The following is a 22,611-nucleotide window of genomic DNA, read 5'->3' on the forward strand; positions in this document are numbered from 1 at the left end:
AAAATTTTGAATTTTGATGCAGGAGAAAAAATTATACTATCCTATTTTGACCTAGAAAGCATTAGAAATCTGAAATACCCCCACCCCCCCTCAAGAATTCTTTCTTAAGATTTCAAATATGAATTCTTAAAAACGACAAATTTGGTATTAACGTTTTAGACTATATGGGATCGTTCATAAAATACATAACGCTTTTATGGGAGTTGGAGGGTTGGAAAAAGTTTACGTAACTTTTTTTAAATGTAATATTTTTTTATAGTAAAATAATATAGATGGGCCAGAAATTGTTAGTGTTAGAACAATTAAAAACATCTTCCATGGACACTGTTAGAAGTATCTTTATTAGATTTAGTATTGAAGTAATGGAAGCAAGAATGCATAACCTGAAATTAAATTTAGTTTACCAGCGTACAGTAAATGTAGTAAATTCATACTGAATTTAGTATACGCGTATACTAAATTTCTTGTACTTGTGTGTTATTTTTCACTGTATTATAATTTTTTGAAATGCCAAGAAAAAATACGTCCTTCTTGTATTTGTTTATACTTACTTACAAATTATTTAAATATTTTTTCTAAAATTTGTTCTGTTTCAAAGGAGGGAACACCACTTTTTTAAATGAAAATATTTGAAATTACATTTTTTAAACCAACGTAAACTATGTTAATATTTTTTTAAACAGCATTGTAAAACGGCTCATTAGAGAAAGATATATGTCAATTGAAAAAAGAGGGAGAAAAAAGTAGTCACTCTGCACCTTATATTTGAAAAAAACAGAAACCACAGGTTCATAACAAAAAAATTATAATGTAAAATATTTTCTTAATTTAGTTCTGTGGCCATTTGGTGTAATATGTTTTCATATTATTATTTTTTGATCGAAAACTAGACTCAAAAAATATTTGGTAATAATTTTTATGTACATACAAACCATTGTATCTGTAGTGAAAAAATCAGATTACTGAAAGTTACGTAACGAGTGGGGGTGGGGTCGTCATTATCTATTATTGCGGTAGAGTTACGGGGGTGGGGTCAAGATCGTCCCAAAAATTGCACTTCTTCTTGAATCACGCTGTGGCGTGTGACCTAAGATCTCTGCACCCTTGCATTTAAAGCATAGGTCTCAAAGTTTGAGGCATTAGGCCACGCGCCTTTTCTCTCAATTCTCAAATTCTATGCTTTTAGATATTAGAGTTTGAGACTTTAAAGCACGTAAAATTGTAGCTTTAAAATCACGTGCTTCTTTAAATTAATCTCTTCAAACTTCTCTTCGTGCATATAAAACAAGTATTTTCTGCGAACCTAGCGAAACTGAAAAAGGCTTCTAGGTTTACCGAAATTCGGTGAGCGTAAACCAAGTATTTTTGGTTTACCTAGACAGTAGACACTTCGTTAATTTGAAGTAATAGTTAAATTTGGACGGCATCCAAAATGAATAATTCTAACAAAATTTCGTTGAAAATGAATCTTGAAATAAAGTCAGGAATGTATTTTTCTTCTTTTATTTCTTCATTTTGAATGCTTCTTATTCGTGTACCATTGTGCGTACACCAAATGGTGCTTTATGTATGCCCCTGTTAATTTTACGAAACTCGTCGATCGATATAAGCAGATGGCGTTTCTGGGAAGCCTCACCTTGTCCCCGACAACTCCCGTTCAGCCTTTTCATAACTTTCTGACGGAAATTCTCATTTCCTCTTTTGAGCCGTACCCGTGACACTGAAGAGCAAAGTTTCAATGCGTATTCCACAATAGCACTGACATGTGTAAAAAGATCTAAACAAGAAAACTGTAGTATCTTCGTTTCGAATTCAATTTATGAAGTTTCGAAGATTTCATCCTTGCATATGATAAATAAATTTACATTTTCTTCATATCCTTTCTCTATATTTCTAAACTTTTAAATAGTTATAAAAAATGGAGGATAATTTGTTTTTCACAAGATTAAAAAAACGCATTTGTTATTTTGTAAAAGCATCTCGTTGCCAATGTGACCTACAAACTTCGAATTTCCTGCATTTATCTCGCACTTTAATAGAAAGGAAGTAATAAATCCTATACAGTTGCAGTGAACCCAACCTTGAAAAGAGATCACAAATTCATCCAATCTTTTGTCAGTTTTTTTTTTACGATCGGAATGGCTGTTTGAAATCGTGCCAAGTTCAGCTCTGTCTATTTATTTGCATGCAATGTTCTTTATTACGTAGTAAACACCAATGAATCATCCGTGAGCAAAAATCCGGCTCGTTGCTTTTGAATTGCAGTTGTAAATATAAAAATGTTGTTAGAACAATATGATTTTTATTTTAGTCATTTGTTCAAAGAGACACGGAAGCTATTATTTGATATACAGTTAGGTGCAGTTAGGGGCCTTCCATGAACCACGAGGCCCTATTGTGGCCACCTTTTTACTTTCCCGACCCCCATGTGGTTCATCGTGGCATTCTCATTGCCCCCCTCCCCTCATTTTCGAGGGTCCTATGTGGCTTATGAAGGCCCCTAATTGACAATAAATGTACTTTGTTAAAAATGTTTTGTGTTTGTTTTAGTAAAGAATTAATTTTTCTGGTTTAAACATATACTATTTGGGTTAAAATTGATTCATTTTGTATTGTAATGTTTTTGGATTAGTTACTTTTTTCCGTCAACATTTTTATGTCTTGTGGCCATGTGTTTTTTTAACATCTAAGTGTAAAATCACGTGGCTCAGACACCCTCCCCCCATGTAGCCCAACTTGACCTTTCATAGAATCCCCTCTCTCCCCAAAGAAACCACGTTGTTTATGAAAGACCCATTAGGTTCATGTGGTATCCGAATAGTGGATGGATCTACTCTTTGTAAATTAGATTTTAGCTGTAATAAGTGGGAATTATTTATGCGACTGAACCATACGCGGGAACCCTTTTTTGCCTCAGAGTTTATTGTCAATTTTAAATTCCATTCTAAAGCTGTTCCGTGATAAAATTATTCTTAGATTATAATAATATTTTGTAGGGGGAACCAGTACGAGGTGAATATAAAAACTTCTGAAGTCATAAAATTGATAAACAACAAACAAGTGGAAAAAGTATCATGTACCAAATTAAAGTTGGAACATTCATTTAAAATATAGCAATGCCTTTAAATAAATTATATTAGTCATTTATCCTATATTCTGTACTGTTTTAACGAGTTGCAATTTTATTCAGATGGCATTCTTATGGGCTGAAGTAAATATTCACATTTTAAGCTTCTCTGCTTAGTTGTTAAAAGATATTATGTATAAATTTATGTTATTCAAAAACATTTTTTATTTATGTAGTGATTATTTTTCAATATAATATAAAAAGGTACGAACTGCAAACTGCGTCGTACTTAACATGCAATCATGTGACAGTAATTACTACCAACCATCATACACGAAAAATTACGAATAATTTTATTTGGTAATGCTGATAAAACACGTTAACTTGCTTATTTATTTCAAATTTGATACACAAGCTTGACCTGTATACCATTTATTTACTTCTTACCGAATGACACCTTCTGTAAAAACCAAGGGGCTAGTCACTCAGAAGTCAGGGAGTCAGAGTAACAATGAGTGCCACCGGAATAACGAAGATTTCTTAGAGACCTCCCTCGGACTAAGTCCCGATTTCTTGTGGCTTACCGCGAAACTCCCTCGAAAAGATAATCGCGTGGTACTCGTAATAGATCTCCCGAGTGTTCCTGACAAAGTAACGAATCTTTCCGACGGAACAACGCAATAGAACTTAGAGATTCCTACTGGCCTCTACAGGGTCTTTCGTAACTCCCCTCGGTAAAAACAGGCATAAATTATATTTCCGGTGAGAACTAAGAGAATTAATCAACCGAAAGTTTTGAAGTAATAGTGTGACGAATCGAAGCAACCAGTGAAAGAATAGTGAAAACAATTTAACCTCTTCAAAAATTACAATCTGCCAGCGGTGAAAATTCTCATCACCATTTAAAAAATATATTTTACAATTTTTTTAATTACAAAATAGCAAGTAAGTAGTGGTAAAAGCAATGGGTTCTTTTGTACATACGGAATTGTTTAAGGCTTCTCGTTCGTTCACCGACGTTAAGCAGCGCTTGACTTGGTTATTCTCGGATGGGAGCTCTCGTACTACACTGAGAAAACTATATTGCATGGATTACAATATATACCATAATTCCTGCACTATATATTGTAATTATTGCATTATAATAGCGCAAAATCGTGATATCGTACATTGCAAGTTTTTATATTATACACCGCATAATTGTACAATCTAAAACGTAATAATTTAAGTTTATTACGCTCTCACATTCTATTTCTTGTTTTGTGATCTCTAGAGGGTTCGAGTAGTCAGCAAGCCATCCCAGAAAAAATTAAAGATAAAGTTTACATCGATTCCAGGTGAAAGATTCACCGGAACAAAAATTTACCTTGCCAGATAAACTTTACATGAATCGAAAATAATTTCCGATTTTTGATCTTGCCTGGATAATCTTTCATGTTATAATCGCTCCATTTTGATTCGAGGTGAAGCGACAATTACGACGCCAGCGCTATCCAGCGTCGTTTAACTTTATTAAATTTGAGAGAAATGGGGATTCCCATCTGTCAGTTACATTTTGCGCTTTTGCAGGTTTTATCTACAGTAAATTTTTACTTTTTTGTGTGATTGTTTTAAATCTGATGTCCCGATTTACAACTCGAACTCGCTCATACTCTGCCTTTTTCCCATTGCTGCTAAGGACACTGTAGAAGACGACAGCAACAAAATTTGACTTATTTTTTTCTGTGATATTGGTGCATTATAATATCGTACAAAGCTCCGGGACCTGATTGTACGTTATCATATTGCGCTTTCTTGCAATATAGAGGTTTTGCGATATCTTTTTCTCCGTGTAGATGTGATCTTTTAGCTTAGAAGTCAATCGTTCTTCTTGACTTAGTTAAAATTGTTTGAAAAAACTTCTACACCTTTATCATATTTAAATATACTTACATAAAGAAAGAGTTTACATATGGCGGAGATTGACAAATTTTGTATCTCATTGAAAATGTTATTATATATTAACGCTGAAACTCACTTAAACATCCCATTAATTGTCATTTTTTTATTTACTTTATGGTGCCATTGTCTCATTTCTGATCATAAAAGTTTAATGGAACCCTCTATTTCTGGATTCACGAAAGATAAACTTTTTTTAACTTTGTACATTAAATATTAAACCTTTTAGTTTCAGAATGTGGTCAATTAGGAAATTTTTATAATTCTAATTCCAAAAAATCGAAACTTCAGTTTTTCTTGACTTGTTTGTAGAATATGTGTATTTTTTCCAAGCAAGAATTGCCTCATTAAATAGCAAGAATATTTACATTTTTTTATGTTCTTAAACTTATGAAAGATAAATTAAAATTTTTGTCATTTGAATATATCCAATTTATTTAACTGAATGAAAAGTAATGATTAAAATTCTCTTTTAGCCCCCTTTCATAGAAAATAAAAAAATGTATCCCAAAAGTAAAAGAAGAATAGAGAGAGAGGGAAAATTTAATCGTAAGAGGGTGCTGGAAAGAGCGAGGGGATGACTTTCATCACTTCTCCCCTTTAAAAACCCCCCCCTAGTCATTTTTCGCCCCCAATTCCTTTGTGCACGGAAGTCACTGTTTCTTCCACATTTTGACAGTGTTATATTTTATGTAAGAAGATTAACCTTAAAAAATTCTTTTTTTAATGCTATGAATTAAAAATAAATAAATTTCTTTATATTCCCCTATTGATTTTTCATTATGCTTATGGAGTAGAGAAAGATGCAATTTTTTTTTAACCGACCGAAAAATCGAAAATTTGGAAAGTAAAAACCTGACACTTTAAAATTCACCATTCATAATAGATGTTTCGAAGCAAATAATTTTCCACTCCTTTACATTTGAGATTTGAATAAAAGTTAGGTATGAAACAATCGTTTCGCACAGTAAAACGACTCGTCATAGCAGGAACATAAATTCTCTATCTGAAGATTGCGGATACACAGGAAATCCTTTGAGACACAAAAAGGACATTTTTTCCATCAGTGGAACAATGGCACTTTATTTTATGCTTTCCACCATAACTGTGTTTCATTAGAGAACGCATTATTTCTGTGATTCATTCATCCATTCCTGTAGGAAGAGTGAGTCGACAAACCAAAAGATAAAAGTGGAAAAAAGCAAGAAGGGTCCCCTCGAGTATGCTGGAAGGGGTGGGTTAAGGGGATTCTGTTTTTAGTGTTTACAAGTATAGAGTTTTAGACTGTAGAAAAAAACAAGGGCAGGGTTGTATTGTCTTTGTCACTTGAGATATGCATGAGTTACTTGACGATACGGAACTGATGCGAGGATACATACATAATTTAAACGTCCGGCAGAAGGGTCATCTTCTCATGATGAAGTTGTCGGATCGCCGCCCATTGTTTACCGACTATGGCTAATTAGAATCTCCTTTCGATTGGTCATGTATTCAATGCTAACGGACGCAGAAAGATTAAAGATATAAAGCGAAATTAGATCCAATACCTTTTGATTAATGGTTCTTATTTTTTAATTACGGTTGATTACAATATCCTTGCCTTAAATTCGGGATTCAAGAAGTTGTTAATTCCCTAAGTCATACTAATAAAATTGCAGTTAATTATTATAAAATATGGAATTCTTATGAGTAAAAACATATGTCTTTATTTTCAATATTGTGTTCAAACCTTTTGATTTGTATCAGCTATCAGCGGCGGTAATGACATGTGCTATAGTTACACGAAATATCAATTTATTCTCCCTTCTACATGAAGCAAACATGACGAATGAACTTGAACATATTTCTTATCATTCATTTTTACATACCAGGGTTTGAAAATCTTCCTCGTCATTTTCTCAACACCAGCTTTTTACACTTGCTTCAGGATGATAAAAAACTTTCGGCATATATTATATGACGAAGGTCTTTCTTATATGAAGATGAGAAACTCGGCTCCACGAACCCTATTGCAAAAATGGTCTATTTCTTCATTCTTTTTATTAAATAATATTTGAAGATATTCGAATTTTTTATGTAAATACAAATTAAGTAAAATAATACATTTTATTTTTAGGTCGGGCTGTTGTCGCCTCATGGCGCGCGCTGGCACACAACGCTGGAGGAATCCTGCTCCAGAGTGAGTATAATTTTCATTTGCAAAAGTTCATTATATTAAATAATATTCTCTCATTATGTTTCTAAATTATTGCTCATTTTATGAGCACTTTGCTTCCTCCTAGGCATAAAATCAGTTTGCTTCCTCACCGAGTGGGATTTATGTCTACTAAGTTAAAAAAAGTACACTTACAAACGTCATCAAGTTGATATTTCTATCTTATACCGAAAATCTAATTTCCATAAAATCAGAGAAACTATCAAAAAGTGAATCAAAGTGTCTTGTTTTCGTTGTTGTAGTTTACTCAACAGATGATTCGAATTGACTCTAAAACGCGTACAATTACATCAAGTACTCATATAAATAACAAAATGATTTTTTTTAAATTTATACGTTAGTGTTTCTAGATCATAAGAGGACATCACGGTTAGTCAGCCATTCGACGCATCTCGCAGACGCGAACTAATATATCACATACAACACTGTCACAGAAAAAACGAAAGATCAGGTTTACATCTATTCCAGGTGAAAGATTCAATGCAATAAAAATTAACTTTGCAAGATAAACTTTACATGAGTCGAAGATAATTTCTGAGCCGATACTTCTGGAAATTTGTCTATGTACCTTTACTGAGGTTCTGGTGATTCAGAACCCACCTTAAGCTGTTGGTCCCCCCATCGCGTACTTGACTGCAACCCAGTCCGTTAATAATGAGGTAAAAGACCAGGCTTTGTCTAATGTGATGGGTCACTCCGCTCTTATCAGATCACTTGATTGCATTATGAAAAAAAAAATATATATATATATCGCCTTCTTCGAGATGTTCATTAAACTTTTGCTAAATGGTATTAAATAATTTTTTATTCTTTTACAATAGCCCGTGCAGAAATTTTGATCTGGCCCCGGGCGGGGCCAGACCAGGCCGAGTCCGGCCCATATCGGGATTCCTGGTCGGGGCCAGATCGCGGATGAATCACACGCCCAGGTCGGGGCCAGATCGGTATTAAGTTTGAAATCGGGCGATTCCTGCACGGGTAGGGTGGATTTAAAAATTGACGTCATTACAACCCTCCCTCTATGAGGAAGTAAGACAGTAAGTAATCTTACTCGAGCGGTTATTATATTATAGGTAATGTAAATTCCATTAAGAAATTCACTCCGAGGTTAAATTGCGAGCAAATCTTCAATGGATCTGAGAGTCTTAAATTGCACCAGTAAACCGAAAGGAAACAAATATTTTCAAGACTCTCGCAAAAGTTCCTGCTCCGGTATAACTTCTCAAGCTTTCGCGTTGTATAAAGTGACTGGCAGCTCAAGAGTTTCGAGTACTGTTAGAACATCCGTAGGTTTGAATAAAATACACTTTTCTTTGTAAACTTTTCAGTAAACTAATAAACCATAAATATATCTTACACATTAAATCCCAGAGATATTTTTTATCTGCAGTTGGATAAGAATGTTGTAACAATTTACAAGTACAATTATCGAACGTTATATAATTTTTTCTGGGGACGGATTCATAGCCACATTTATAACTTCATATTTAGTTATCAATTGCTTGCAATGTTTTGATCCATGTTCAGATGAAAAGCATCTCTGGGATTTACTTCCTTCAAGAAGACATTGTTGTCGAAAATCATTTTCTCGATAGAGATGAGGCTTAAAAAGGAATACAATAAGGTCCTCGATCTAAAGGTTCATTAAGAATGAGGAAATATTAGTCCTGCCTGATGAGAAAAGGACTATATGTCCTTCCTATTTTTCAATTCTGTTTCTTTTTAAATTTTTTATACATTTTTGAAGTCTTATAGAGAAGCAAAGACTTGGACTGAAGTATCTTTGATCAAAGAAAGTCTCGATTGGATGCTCTGTCCTTTCGATGATGAATAATCGAGGAGTCTGACGTCACCGTCATAAGATTCTTCACCATAAGCAGTTTTCCAAGTTTTCCGGTACTCAGGCGGTATCGATCAGCAGATGACAAGCTCCTTTTAGAATTATTCGACCCATAGCAATTCTCCAGATATTTAACGAGAATCTTCTTCAGAATTCATAGTCAAAGAAAAGAAAAATGTTTTTTACATTAGAAATATAGGAAAAATCCTTATACCAGGTTTTGCAGCGTTACTTTTTTTGGTTCAATGTTGTGAAAAAAAGTCGTGCATAAATTACGAAAAGTCTTGTGGGTGGGGTGTTTTAATTAACGATTTTTCTATGCTGTATTACATGGAGGAGGGGGTTTCGTACTCAAAACCATTTCTTACGTAAGATATTTTCAAGTCTATAGAACCACTAAAAAACAAAAAAGCAAATTTGATTGTACACAGCTGTTTGTCAGCGTGATCTAGGCCCTATGGCTTACTACTGTTACATGTAAACAAATTTTATGTTACTTTACTGATAATTGTAACAGGATTACTTGAAATTTACCTAATAATATTGCTAGTATCCTAGTAATACAGATGAGTATTAATATTAAATTATAGAATATTGATTGCTTCTGATTCGTCATTTCGAGTTTGCAGTTATTTAGTTTTAAGAGTTTAAAACTGTTCAGTTTTTAATGCCTAGTAGGGTGAACAGGGGTTTTGCCTACACCCTTTTACTGAACGACACTGTGCAATGAAAATGCTTTTATTAAAATTCCGGATATATAAAATAGATACTTTTGCATGTATAAATATTCTATTATCCGTGTAATTTGTATTTCAATATTTATTCAGTACATAATTACTGAATTTATATTAATTAAATAACATTTTTTCTGTCACAAATTTGAGTAGATTTAATAAATTTTAAATATTCTTATCGTACCTTCAAAACCAGTGAACGACGTACATATCTATCAATGAACGAAACCCAACAGAAGGAATTTTTTAGGGAATTATATGATTTTTTTTATTGATATCCCTGTTACTATGATTGTTATTGGCTTTCTCTATTCCTAGGACATCGTCTTCTAAGAATCTTTAATGTTCAATATATTTTTAATTGATTTTAGATTTCCGAACCTCAAAAGTAAATCACCGACACCCCAGAATGAATGTGGCAAATTCGTGAACTGATCAAATGAACATAACCACCCAATATCGAAAGGTATTCCTTTCGACAAAAACTTTGTCTTTTCTTTTTAAAATACCCATAATTATTATATAAAAAGACGTTATTTATTGTCTGCAACTGAAGTAAATAATATTGCTTGCAAACAAATTTCTAATTCCTTTTAATTAAAAATAGATACCGTTGTCGCTTACTGTATGTCCCATGCCGTTCTCAGAATTTAAATCAATTATTTAAAAATAAATATAACAAGAATTTGGTAAAGAATAAACATTACTAGTTACTGTCTGAACTCTGCTTTATTTAATTTTTAAAGACTCTGTAAAACGGGGTAATTTCGGATATATGGGATAAATTCAGGCATTCCCAAATTGATAGTTTAAATTAAGATGGTTTTAACGAAAATCTAGAACTAGTTAAGACCTGATTATAGATTCTGGTTAAAATCCCCTTAATTAATTTAAACTAGCAATTTAGAAATGTCTGAATTTACCTCGCATGTCTGAAAATACCCTGCTTGATAGCATTAATTAAAAATAGTAAAATTTTAAATGTCTTATTTTGTTGAATGTATTATTTTGAAATAGTTTCAAATTTTAAAGCCATCAGCATTATATTACTCTGATTATTGCATTACATTATTAATTATTAGTATCATTTTTAGTATACAGGCGGGTAGGTTATTAACTGCCCATAGCACTGCGGTAAAATCTATATTGTAATATACCCTAAAATTTAACTATCTCACATAAAAATTCTCGAATGTCGGTAAGTGTCATTATCTGGAATATATCATAACACTGCTAAATTGATGGAGTTCTTATATGAAATGTTTCTCGATCTACTCTTATTATAGGTGCCATTTGTGGCACATTTTATTTTCGATATATTAAAATTCTCCAAAGTAAAATTTGCAAACGATGACAGTTTTACCTTAACAGCCGTAATAATGTGACTCCATTTACGGACTCTTAAAATAAAGTCGAAAGAGTCGCCGATAATATTATACCTGATATATGTATTTTTCCTCAAGCTTCGGTTATTTTACGACCTTTTTTTCTCGCATCTAGCCAGGAAATACGGGAACGAAGCCATTTCCCTCAGACGCGTCTGTTGGCGCGAAAACTGGTGCTCGCATGTGTATAACTAACCTCTGAAATATCTATTGAGCTTGCGTTTGCATTTTTTATACAGGAATTTTTTTATCTCAAAAGACTTGTTGATATTTACCAAACTTCGACAACTTTTTATAGTTCGTAATCGTATTAAATATCGGAAACAGAAACCTAGATAATATTTCGTTTATTTTCCTTACAGAGAACGGAAAGTTAGCAATTCGGTAGAAGATTAATGAAAAATTATGCGCGTGGCTCGTAAAAGCGGGAAAGCTGGACTAACTTTTCTGTGTACGATGTAGCTAAGTTCTAGTAGTTAAAGAAGGTCATTGCCTCGAGGTGTTTTCGTCTATTTCTGACTGTTAGCGAGGGCTCTAACGACTTACCCATTTAATAACCAATGCTTGACTTTCCCGCACATTTCGCTCCCCAGTTGTGAGTCGTGACCCTCACCTATTTCTCCAGGGATCCATTTTCATTTTTGTATCATCTTACTACCCTTCTTCACCGTTCCAAACCGTTATAGCAGTCGGAATTTGGCTTTGAGCTATCAGGCAATTTCTGCGGTGTTTGATTACAGCAATCCGTGCCTCTTTTTTCGACCGTTTTTTCGATTCGTTTTTTTTCAATCCTCGAGTAATAAAGTTTAATTATTTGGGATTTGCATTTATGCTCATTAGTTACTTAACTTGTTGTTGGAATCTTCACAAATTGTGAAATACGAATTATTTCTTAAGAAGTATTCCAGGAATTGAAGTTAAGAAGCTCAAAATGAAACTCCAGCTCCTTAAATATAACTTTTAACGATGCAAGATGGAATTTAATACTTTTTAATTAAAAAAAGATGTTTTTCTACTCGGAAATAATTATTAATTAAATGAAAGAAAGAAGAAGTGCACAGCACAATCACTTTTACATTTCAACAGGAATTGATTAGATCTCTCATTTCGTTGATTGTGAGAATGAACTTACGGAAAATCCTCAGTCAACCAGATAGAAATCTTGTTGGAGATTAGAAGCTTAGAGATAATTCATCCTGAGAAATGCACATCTAGCTTTATAATAGAACTACCGGAAGTCATTCACCTCAAATCGATCTCGTGGTAGGGCAAGCCCAGTGTTCGTAACTTCTGAAAAGCTTCTGAGCATTTAATTGGTATACACACAAATGCGCGAACTGAAGTGATAATTAACGTTTCGAGAGATATTTATGTAACATTTACTTTGCATTAATATTTCTCGCAAATTCAGTAAACCTGTTAGACAAAATACATTTCATATTTCCGGCAACACGGTTGGATTATAAACGAAGAAACGTCTGAAGGAGCTTTTCGCCGGAAATTGATGTTTTTGAAGAAAAAACATCAGTATTGAAAGAAAACTTACAAATATGAACAATTTTATGTTATGTTAGCGTTTTGGTCGGAAATTTATATTTTTAAAGATCATCTATTCAGTTTCGGAGAAGATCAAAAGATGGAACAATTTTAGGTTATGTTAAGAGGTTTTTAGTGAAAGTCCCTATTGAAAATTCTGACATAAAATACCTAGCAGACTATGTAGGATTCGACGGCGTAAAGTAATTTAATTAAGTCGCTCAACCCTCACCCCCTCCCGTTACACTTAACTGACCCTTCTTCTATCACGCCCAATTTTTGGGAGCGACTTATAACATCGCCTAACAGTGGTCAATGACAGCACTTGAATATAACAACTTTCAGCTAAGGTCAAAATCAACCCTAAGCCACGTTCAATAACATCCCCTAGCAACGGTCAGTAACAACTCAATAGAAACGGCTGATATTATACCCTAGAAACAAACAATAACATGCGCTAGCAATGATCAATAATAATCCTTAAAGACATGGGGTTAAGGGTTCCTGAGGTTTTAGGGGGCTGGGGGAGGGCCCTGTGCCATAGTTGTGCTTCTATAGGTTAAGGGGTTTCCCGTAGAATTAGTGGTGCCCCGAGGGATATCATGAATCGCGAAGGATAGGAGGGGTCCCATGAGATAGGAGGGGCAACCTCACATATTACTTTAATTTCAAGGTTGGACTCCATGGTGCGGATTCAGGTCGGCACCCAGAGCAGGTTCGTTGGCCCAAAGTCGGACCGACTTTGGCCCGCCGTAGATCGGCAGCCAAAGTTGGGCCAACTTTTATATTTATAAGATACTTATGTCGGCCCAACCTAAACAGCCAAAGTTGGCAGATAGCGTGGGACCGACTGTTGGCCCAACTTTGGCCCGAACATGGACCAACCATCAGGGCAACTATGAGAAATATTTCGTTAACGAGTAAAGCCGACTACTGGCCCAACTCTGGGCCAAAGTCGGCCCAGAGATCAGCTTGAAGGGATTCAGAAAGTTCTGAAGAAGTTAGGCCGACTATTGGCCCAACAATGGCTCAAACACGGGCCAACCATCGGGGCAACTATGGGACATCTTTCGCTAATGAATAACATCGACTACCGGCCTAACTCTGGGCCAAAGTCGGCCTAGAGATCAGCATGAAGGGATTTAGAAAGTTCTGAAGAAGTTAGGCTGACTATTGGCCCAACAATGGCCCAAACATGGCCCAAACATGGACCAACCATTGGGGCAACTATGGGACATCTTTCGTTAACGTCTAACGCTGATTATCGGCCCAACTCTGGGCCAAAGTCGACCTAGAGATAAGCATGAAGGGATTTAGAAAGTTCTGAAAAAGTTAGACCGACTATTGGCCCAACAATGGCCCAAATACGCCAACCATTGGGGCAACTATGGGACATCTTTCGTTAACGAGCAACGCCTACTACCGGCCCAACTCTGGGCCAAAGCCGGCCCGGAGATCAGCATAAAGGGATTTAAAAATTCTTTTTAATAAAAAGAGAAAAATACTTCTAAATGAATTAAAACTTTTTCAAGTAATTTTAAAGAAGTTTAAAATATTTGAGAAAAATTAAAAAAAGCAAAAGAATTTTAAAGAGATTTGAGAGACTTTAAAATACTTTTTATGAGTCCAAGAGATTTTGAGTGATTTTAAGGGATTTTGTTCTATTTCAATGGATTTAATATGGTATAAAAAGTGAGTAAAGGAATTTAAAATCTTCGAAAGCATTTTAAATGATTTAAAACAACATTAAAAGAGTTTACGGGTTTTCATGTAATTTAAAAATTATTTAAAGTATTTAAACATACTTTCAGGAATTCCAAGAGATTTAACCGGAGTTAATTGATTTTGAAAATTTTTAAATTCATAAACGAATTTCAAATGATTTCAAATATTTAAAAGAGTTCAAGATATTTTTAACGAATTTAAGAGATTTTAACTAATTTTGAAGAATTTTTTAGGTATTTCGGTAGAATTTAAATGACTTTTAAGATTTTAAAGTAATTTTAAAATATAAATAATGTTCTTGAATTCTTTAAAGTCTGTTAAATATCTTGAAATATTACTAATATTACTAATATCTTAAATCTTATTGCATATATTATTATGAGCTGTCGGTTATATTTCAGATTTTTTTTGTTAACGAAACTTATAGGGTTCGAACCCGAAGACGAATAAAAATTTTCGTATCGTGCGATTATAAACAGTGTAGTGATTATAATATATTTATCAATCTATCCATCGTATCCTCTACTATAAGATTAGTTCTATAAAATTTAATGGATTTTTTTCCGTGTAATTGCCATAGCTGGCCCGATTTTGGTAATGGATGTTGTACCAATAGTCGGCTAACATGGTCGAACCAAAGTTATAATTTCGCTGTTGGGCCGACTTCTAGTAGTCGTGGTTGGGCCAACCATGGTAGCCAATAGTCGGCAAACAGAGTTGGGCCATAGTTATCATTTCGGTATGTTGACCAATGCCTGGTTGGCAAAGTTAGCCCAACTTCGAGAAAGTTGGCCCGATTATGGCCCAATGGAAAACTCGCACATGGACTGTCATGTACAAACCCGTTAAGTAAGTACTTCCTATAATAGTTAGTATATTTATCCCGCAGTTAATTCAGCAGACTTACAGTCCGAAAGTCAAAAAATTTATTTCATTAAGGAATTCTTCTTGCTACTTAAATAAAAGAGTAACAACAACCCTTAACTTAAAAAATTAGATGTTATGCTTCACATGATTTATTCTGGTGTTACTGAAATGATTAGTGAATAAATCCAAAATCACTGATTAATCAGTGAAATGTCAAACTACTATTTCAATTAGTGAATTTTTCATTGATCAATATTTAGAGAGTATGATGGACGGACGCACACATGAATGAAATTAATACGGGTTTCAGCCTGAGACTGCAAAACCTTGAAAAACAATTATTTACGTAAGAATTTCCAAAAGGTGTTGGTGTTTCCAAAAATATTTCCATAAGACATTAATTACTAATAAAGCAGTATATAAATACGCAAGAGATAAATCTTTGGTAAATGAAAATATGAGATGATCGGAAATGAGTAAGTGACTTGAAATAAGTTCGATTTTATTATTTGCAACTTTTTACCGTAATTTTACAAATGTTGAGCACTTTTTACTTCCAACACACGTAGTGGATTTATCTGTCGCCACGCGCTCATTTTTCTCCACTTTTCGTGCAAAGTACAAAAGAATTGTAAGAAATCTCGTTGTCGAGAATAGAAAAGTTCGGCACTCGGGAATTTCGGAAAAATGTGCAATTTTATAGCAGTCATAATTTAGCGTTGTTGGGCATGGCTTACCAGGCGATTTTTGTTTGCAAATATGTTTTTTGTTGGAAAGTTTTCGTTTTCAGATGAACAAAGCCCCTTTCGCTTGATTTTTATAAGTTTCTTGAAGAAGAGCCAACCGATAGCTCGTTTCGCGATACATATTGCGTGGTTCTACACGGTTTGTGGATTTCCAGATTTACCCTCATTTCCGTCCAACGCTTTTCACCAAAAATACCGAAACTAAATTATTCTCAAGAATACTGGCAAGATAAGAGCTTATGCTTCCTACAATGTGGACTTCAATCTTGGTTCTACTTATCCTTTCAAATCAAAATTCACAATCATAATATGCCTGAATATTACAACAGAGTTTGTTAGAGAGCCCAGAGCACCTGAAAAAAGCATGACATGTTTTAAAGATCCAGCAGGATCTTCTAAAAAATCTGATTTTTTTATTTCTTAAACCATACAAAGTGTACATTGATCCCGAAATTCTGAATGTCTGGTTGAACATTTTTCATAAGCTTGACTTCTCCTTTTCCCACTCCTATAATTTTTCTCCACAATTTAAAATCAAATCATTCATCTTGAAAACTAACACAAATTTCGAAGATCCTTAAAAAAAGAGTATCTGAAATTAAAAAAAGGATGGGACTTATTAAAAGAAAAAATCTTCCTCAATATAAAAAGAATTCCAATATATTAACTATTATATTGGAAATCTTTTTATATTGAGAAAACTAGAATTGAAAAGTACGAATGATGAAATTGATTCCGATTTGAGAGCCTTAGTTTTTTTAAAGATAATTTCTTCAACTTTAAAAATGAATTAAACTACACTTTAATTAGTTCCATTTGGTTTCATTATTATTCTACTTTATAAATAAATACTATAAAATGGTGCATATTGTTTTAATAATGCTGCAGGGCAGTAGCCACCCTTTCATTTTTGTCGTTAATTATTTAACCAGCTGCATTTTTCCCTTAACTCTAAGCCGAATGCGCAATAAATCAACATTAGAAACGCCAGAGTTAATTAATCATGCTCAGGTTCCGCTGTTAAATGTTTAATCGCGAGCGAAAACGGCACTGAGGATGATTTAGAGCTGCGACTGCACGTGAAATTCCTCAAAATCATCTCTCTACCTCTTTTATTTTTTCAATTGAAAGGAGCTAGAATATTGTACATAGTTTCAATTTTCGCTTTGTATAAAAAAGCAAGAACAGCTTTCTGGGAGAAATGATTAATTGGTTTTTGCACCCCGTACCATTGTTTTCTGGTCTCTGATCGTTAACCTAATTTTTATTCAGCAAAAACGAATTCGCGTCTTTGAAGCGCCGAAGCAGATCGAGTGACTTGTAGATATCGAAATTATAAATCACAGTCATCAAAATGTCCTCTTCCAAGTTTTAGAATCTTCTCGTTATGTAGATTATTGAATAGAAAATATATATAATAATCTTCAAATTTATTCGATCACTTATTGCATGTTTTGCCTCTTGATTTTTATTCCACCACCAAGTTTGACAATTTGTTAGTACTTTCGGTCTAAAGTTTTTGTACCTTTAAAATAAAAATCTTGAAAATTTAATTATTTGTAATTCTATATATTTTAAATTCAAGAATTTTCAATTGTAACTATTAAAAATGGTAGGGGTTTGAATTGTAAATCTTTATTAATAAAGAGTTTTTAATTGTAAAAATTTACAAATAAAATTATGAAATTTTTAGCTTTTCTAATTTTCATTATTTACATTCTAAATGTCATCAATTTTGAACATTTATAATTGAAAGCTTGCCTTTTCATTTTTTAAATAATTAAAATTTAAGAATTTGTATTAATACATCATTCAAATTTTAGAGTTTGAAATTGTATATCTTCGACATTGACAAATTTTACAATGAAAACTGGGAAAATTGAAGAATTTTCTATTGTCTCACTTAAAATGTGTAGAATTACAAACTCTAAATAATTTAAATAGAAGAGTTTTTAATTTTTAAAATTTGAAATAAAAAATTTAGAATTAAAAACTTGACTTTTGATTTTCATAATCATCCAAAGAGAAAAATTTTATTCGTGCGTTTCTAGAATTCAAACTTGAAGTTTTTTAAATATCGAGTTTTTACTTTTCGAAAATATAAATTGAAAATTATGCAAGTTTTCAGTTTCACAATGAAAAAAGCTGCGTTGTTGATAATTTTCATTCGAAATTTCTCCAGTTTCGAAGATTTAGAATTGAAATCTTATCTTTTGATTTTTAAAATCATCCAAATATAAGAATTTTTTTAATTGAAGAGTTTTCCATTGTAAATCTCCAAGATTGAACTATTTTAAAAAAACACATACAAAGCTAGATTATTTTAAGCTGTAGCCAGCATTAACTAAAATTAGATCAAAATGGTGTGAAATTCGTTGTAGCTATTGTAATATTTACTTTTATTAATGATTATAAATTATATTTTATATTAATCTAAATTTAAACATATAATTCAATTTGATAATAATTAGGCAATGAAAATAAGAAACATGTATTCAGTGCGCTGTTTCAGCTAGTGGTTACATAACTCTTTTGACCATATCTTAACTTTTACATAACACAATAAAATGAACAGTAAAAATATAGTAAAGTTAATTATTAGCTGGAACTTCCTCTGGTTTCTAGTTCACATTAATGGAAATTGACATCGACTTTTAAGTTGACATAATACGTTAATTGTCAACACTGCTATTAACCAGTAATTGCACGCAACGTTGACTTTTCGCGTGTTTGAAATAATTTCACGCTTTTCGAACTATCCTCCAGTGTAAAAACAGTTTCACTAGATTTAATTCTGATTTTCGGATATTGAGATTTGAAGAATGAAACCAAAATGGCAAACCAGCTAAAACCAATAAATTCCGCCTCCACGGAGGCGGAATTTATTGGTCTTAGCAGGTGCCAGAAAGACATTAAGTATTTTTATAATATTTGTGAGAACGAAAGAAAAAAAAAGAAAATTCTTGTTGTGGTTTAACAAGGTTGTAAGCGTTGATATCTTGAGTGACAGCAACTGCCATAAATCATGGTGGCTGCAGTGAAAAGGACGTATGGCATAATGTGGCGTTGAAGGGTGAAACCGCCCCTAAATCCTCGACGATATGAGGACGCACGTGTCACCCTACACCCTTATCACTCGCGAACACCGCCAGTTATCTAAAACAAACTGTTGGCTAACTGCGCCAACCAGCAGCCCACTCCCTATAAACACGTATCGATACCCACAACCGACCTAGTAATTAACGCACTTATTCACTACAAGGCCAATACAATAAAATGTCAGAGTTAAACAGCTTGTGTTAGTGATTTAAAAATTCAGTTGTCTCATAAAGTGTTCTTCAGATTTTTAATTATTTTCATTGGAGAGTATCTTTATACAATTTGTGAGTGTTTTTTTAAGATATAGATATTTCTGGGCTTGCAACAACAGGTGGTGTTTACTTCGGTTGGAAACAGTTCCAGATTTAACCGACAGAGCAGAATATTCCAAGATGGGGTCGCATGCTTTTTTTATTTAAATCACCCTTTTTATTTTTATTGATTAAAAACAAAGATTCTTATCGAGGAATATGCATTTTAGAAGTAGAACAATTTTTATTGATGGCAAATAACATTTAGATGAATTTTGAAAGATGCTGGGCAATGATCCAGAAGATATAGCGATTGCATTGATCACGTAGACGTAGACTATGACACGAAGATAATTAAACGGGTCAATCGTAATTGAAAGATTAAGTGGATGGTGTCACGGGCTCGTAATTCTAGCTTGCATATCTACCAGAAGATGCGATTCTAATCCAGTAAAAACATCTCACTCCTTTAATTTAAAAAATGAAACTGACAAAATTCTCTTTGCGGGGTGGCCGTATGTCCGGAAAATCTTGAAAACCATGAAAAGTCAGGGAACTTTATTGGTCGGGGAATATTACGTGAAAGTAGTAAAATCCAAGGATAATAAATTTACAAAATTAACATTTTTATTTGAAATTGTTTTTATTACGCTTGTAAAAGCTTCTATGTTCAAAATGTTACAAGGTTGAAAATTCAACAATTTTGTTAAAACGTTATTCTTTTTGGTTGAAAATTCAACTGTTTTGCTGGAAATGACCTATTTGTTAAAAATGCATATTTTGGTGTTAAAAATTGAACTGAAGTTTAATCTCTTTTTTCGAAAATTGGACTATTTAGTTGAAAGTTCATCTTTCTAGGTAGAAAATTCAACTATTTTGTTGGAAATTTAATTAATACTCATATCGTTCCAGACGAAAAAATTGATATGCGCCCTTATTCTATCTGGCAGCTTAATTTGGCTAAAAATTCCAATTTGGTTTGATAGATTTATTTTTTTTTTAAATTGAACTATTTGGTTGAAAAGTCATCTTTTTTAGTCGGAAATTCAACTGCAATGGTGAAAATTCGTCCTTTTGGATTGAAAATTCAACATTTTGACACAAAAGTAATATTTTTTTGTAAAAATAAATTTTACAATTTCAATCTAAAATTCTACTGTTTTATTTTTGTATAAAAGATTCTATCTTTAAAATGTTACAAGGTTAAGATGCTGGTATTTGAATATAAATTGCCAGAGAAAATGAAAAATTGATTAGGTAGAAGTCAGGGAATTTTTAAAGTGAAGTTTTTCTGCCACCCAGATGATTTTACAAGCGAGTATGACAGTGATTTTTTCAAAAACTTTTTGTATGAAGGTGGCTGATTCTAACCCTCTTACAGATTCCCTTCTATAAAGTTCACCGACAATTGCGCTATTTGACGTCGAATACAAACAACGTGCTCGAACATTATTTACACGTAAAGAGCACACACAGCTACCACTACAAGAACCATTGTCGTTTACGCAGTATCTCAGGAACTCGCTTGTTTGAATACTCTATGAAACGCTGTGGGCACAGTTTAACACCTGGAGCTTATCTGCTTAGGGTCCAGGCCTCTGACACATTGCGACACATACAAGGTCACACTTGTTCGGAGTCGCGAAACTACAGATATCTTAGACCCTACCCTGAGACCCTAGGACGCCTTAGGTAATATAATATACAAGCACAACTTCGCGTGGAAGGGTGCGAAAGGGCTACGGGGCAATTTACGGTGGTGCTGCATCCCTCCTCATAACCAGTTACAGCTCGAGAGTGACTGTTAATTCCAGGCAAACAGCTCTTAACCTGCTTAATCCATTAATTAAAGTTGTAATCTTGGAATCAGTCTGAACTGCCTCAGGCGGCTGCCAAAACTCCCAAGGTGGCGTCTGTCGAGTCAAAAATCAGATCCTGATTCTTGATTGACTGTAAATATTCTCATTATTTATTTTTACTCTCTTTTTGGTGTTTTAAAATAATTATTTGCTTTTTACACGACATATAGATTAATTTTGATTCGAAACAAATTTAATCCTTTCCAAGAATCAAACCCGAACTTTCGAAGTGGAAATGAGCAAGTTACCATAATAATAATAATTATTATTATCAATAAATTATAATTTATTGAAAAAAACTGTTTCAGAAAAATCAGGACATGTTTCAGAATTTACCAAAAGTAGAACATTATGTGCGCTATATACGCACATTGACTCTTTCTTTAGCGAATAAAATCAGTTTATTTGTCAGCAGACTCATTTTGTAATGGATATTACAGAAAATCTTACACGATTTGAGAACATTGTATATGATTCACAGCAATTACTCGAACTATAGCGAGATGATTCCAGTAAATTCCGTATGATTCACACCATTATCTTTTAATTTACATGCAATTTTTGTAAATTAGCAGATTATTTTTCTCATTAAAAAATGATATCAGGTCGCGTGTGCCATAATCCGCCACCGTACTTTAAATATTTTTTTAATATCTCAAAAGCATAAAAAAAAGTCATTTTCAAGGTACTTCCGTATGAACTATTCATCAAGGTAGAATTAAATTCGATTATTTGTTTAAATTCGATTATTTGTTCTGTTACACTTCTCACTTAAATGGATCAAATCATTTTATTTTTATATCAATTTTTTCTATTTACAAAACTCAAACAAAAAAATGTACATGAAATTTATGTGCGTGATGAAACTGAGGAAAATTTAAGATCTTTATAGGTGTTATGTAAAATTTTATTTAATCAAGTCAGCCCGAGTGAAAATTCTTCGACTTGAGTTCGAATTGGTGATGTCTTGAGTTCGTTTCCAAGCCATCGATGTCTGGCTGCGTCTCAAAACTGAGTCGAGACATAAGCGTTCGTGTTACTTTTATGGTCTTAGCATGGTTAATCCCAAGGCGGCGTCAACTTGTCTTAAGATGAACCTTTTTCAACTCAGAAATGAGTTTAAAATTGATTAATGAAAAATTTGTAATTATTAAATTAGTTATTTTTTATTTAGAAAATTCATAATCTGTGGATGTGAACGAGTATAACCCTGACAAATTTTCTTTAAAAAAATATTGTAATTTTTTAAAAGGATCTTTTAAGCCGTTAGAAATACGTAAAAACAAACAATATTTTCTATGTCGTCGTCAAACAAGTATAATACAAATGAAAATCTGTGAATAAATTAC

The 22,611-nt window shown here is 33.2% G+C and overlaps 1 protein-coding gene across 3 annotated transcripts in view; it reads left to right on the forward strand.

Annotated features, from left to right (window-relative positions):
- LOC117179282 overlaps positions 1–22,611 on the forward strand; it is a 298,303-nt gene that overhangs the window by 62,752 nt on the left and 212,940 nt on the right. For all 3 annotated transcript variants that reach the window (XM_033370926.1, XM_033370929.1, XM_033370928.1), the window contains exon 3: positions 7,122–7,184. In XM_033370926.1, the coding sequence (XP_033226817.1) occupies positions 7,141–7,184 (44 nt within the window). In that variant the 5' untranslated portion in view covers positions 7,122–7,140. The remainder of the gene's footprint in view (positions 1–7,121; positions 7,185–22,611) is intronic.

The sequence above is a fragment of the Belonocnema kinseyi genome, chromosome 9 (assembly GCF_010883055.1).
Source record: "Belonocnema kinseyi isolate 2016_QV_RU_SX_M_011 chromosome 9, B_treatae_v1, whole genome shotgun sequence".
NCBI classification, from domain to species: domain Eukaryota; kingdom Metazoa; phylum Arthropoda; class Insecta; order Hymenoptera; family Cynipidae; genus Belonocnema; species Belonocnema kinseyi.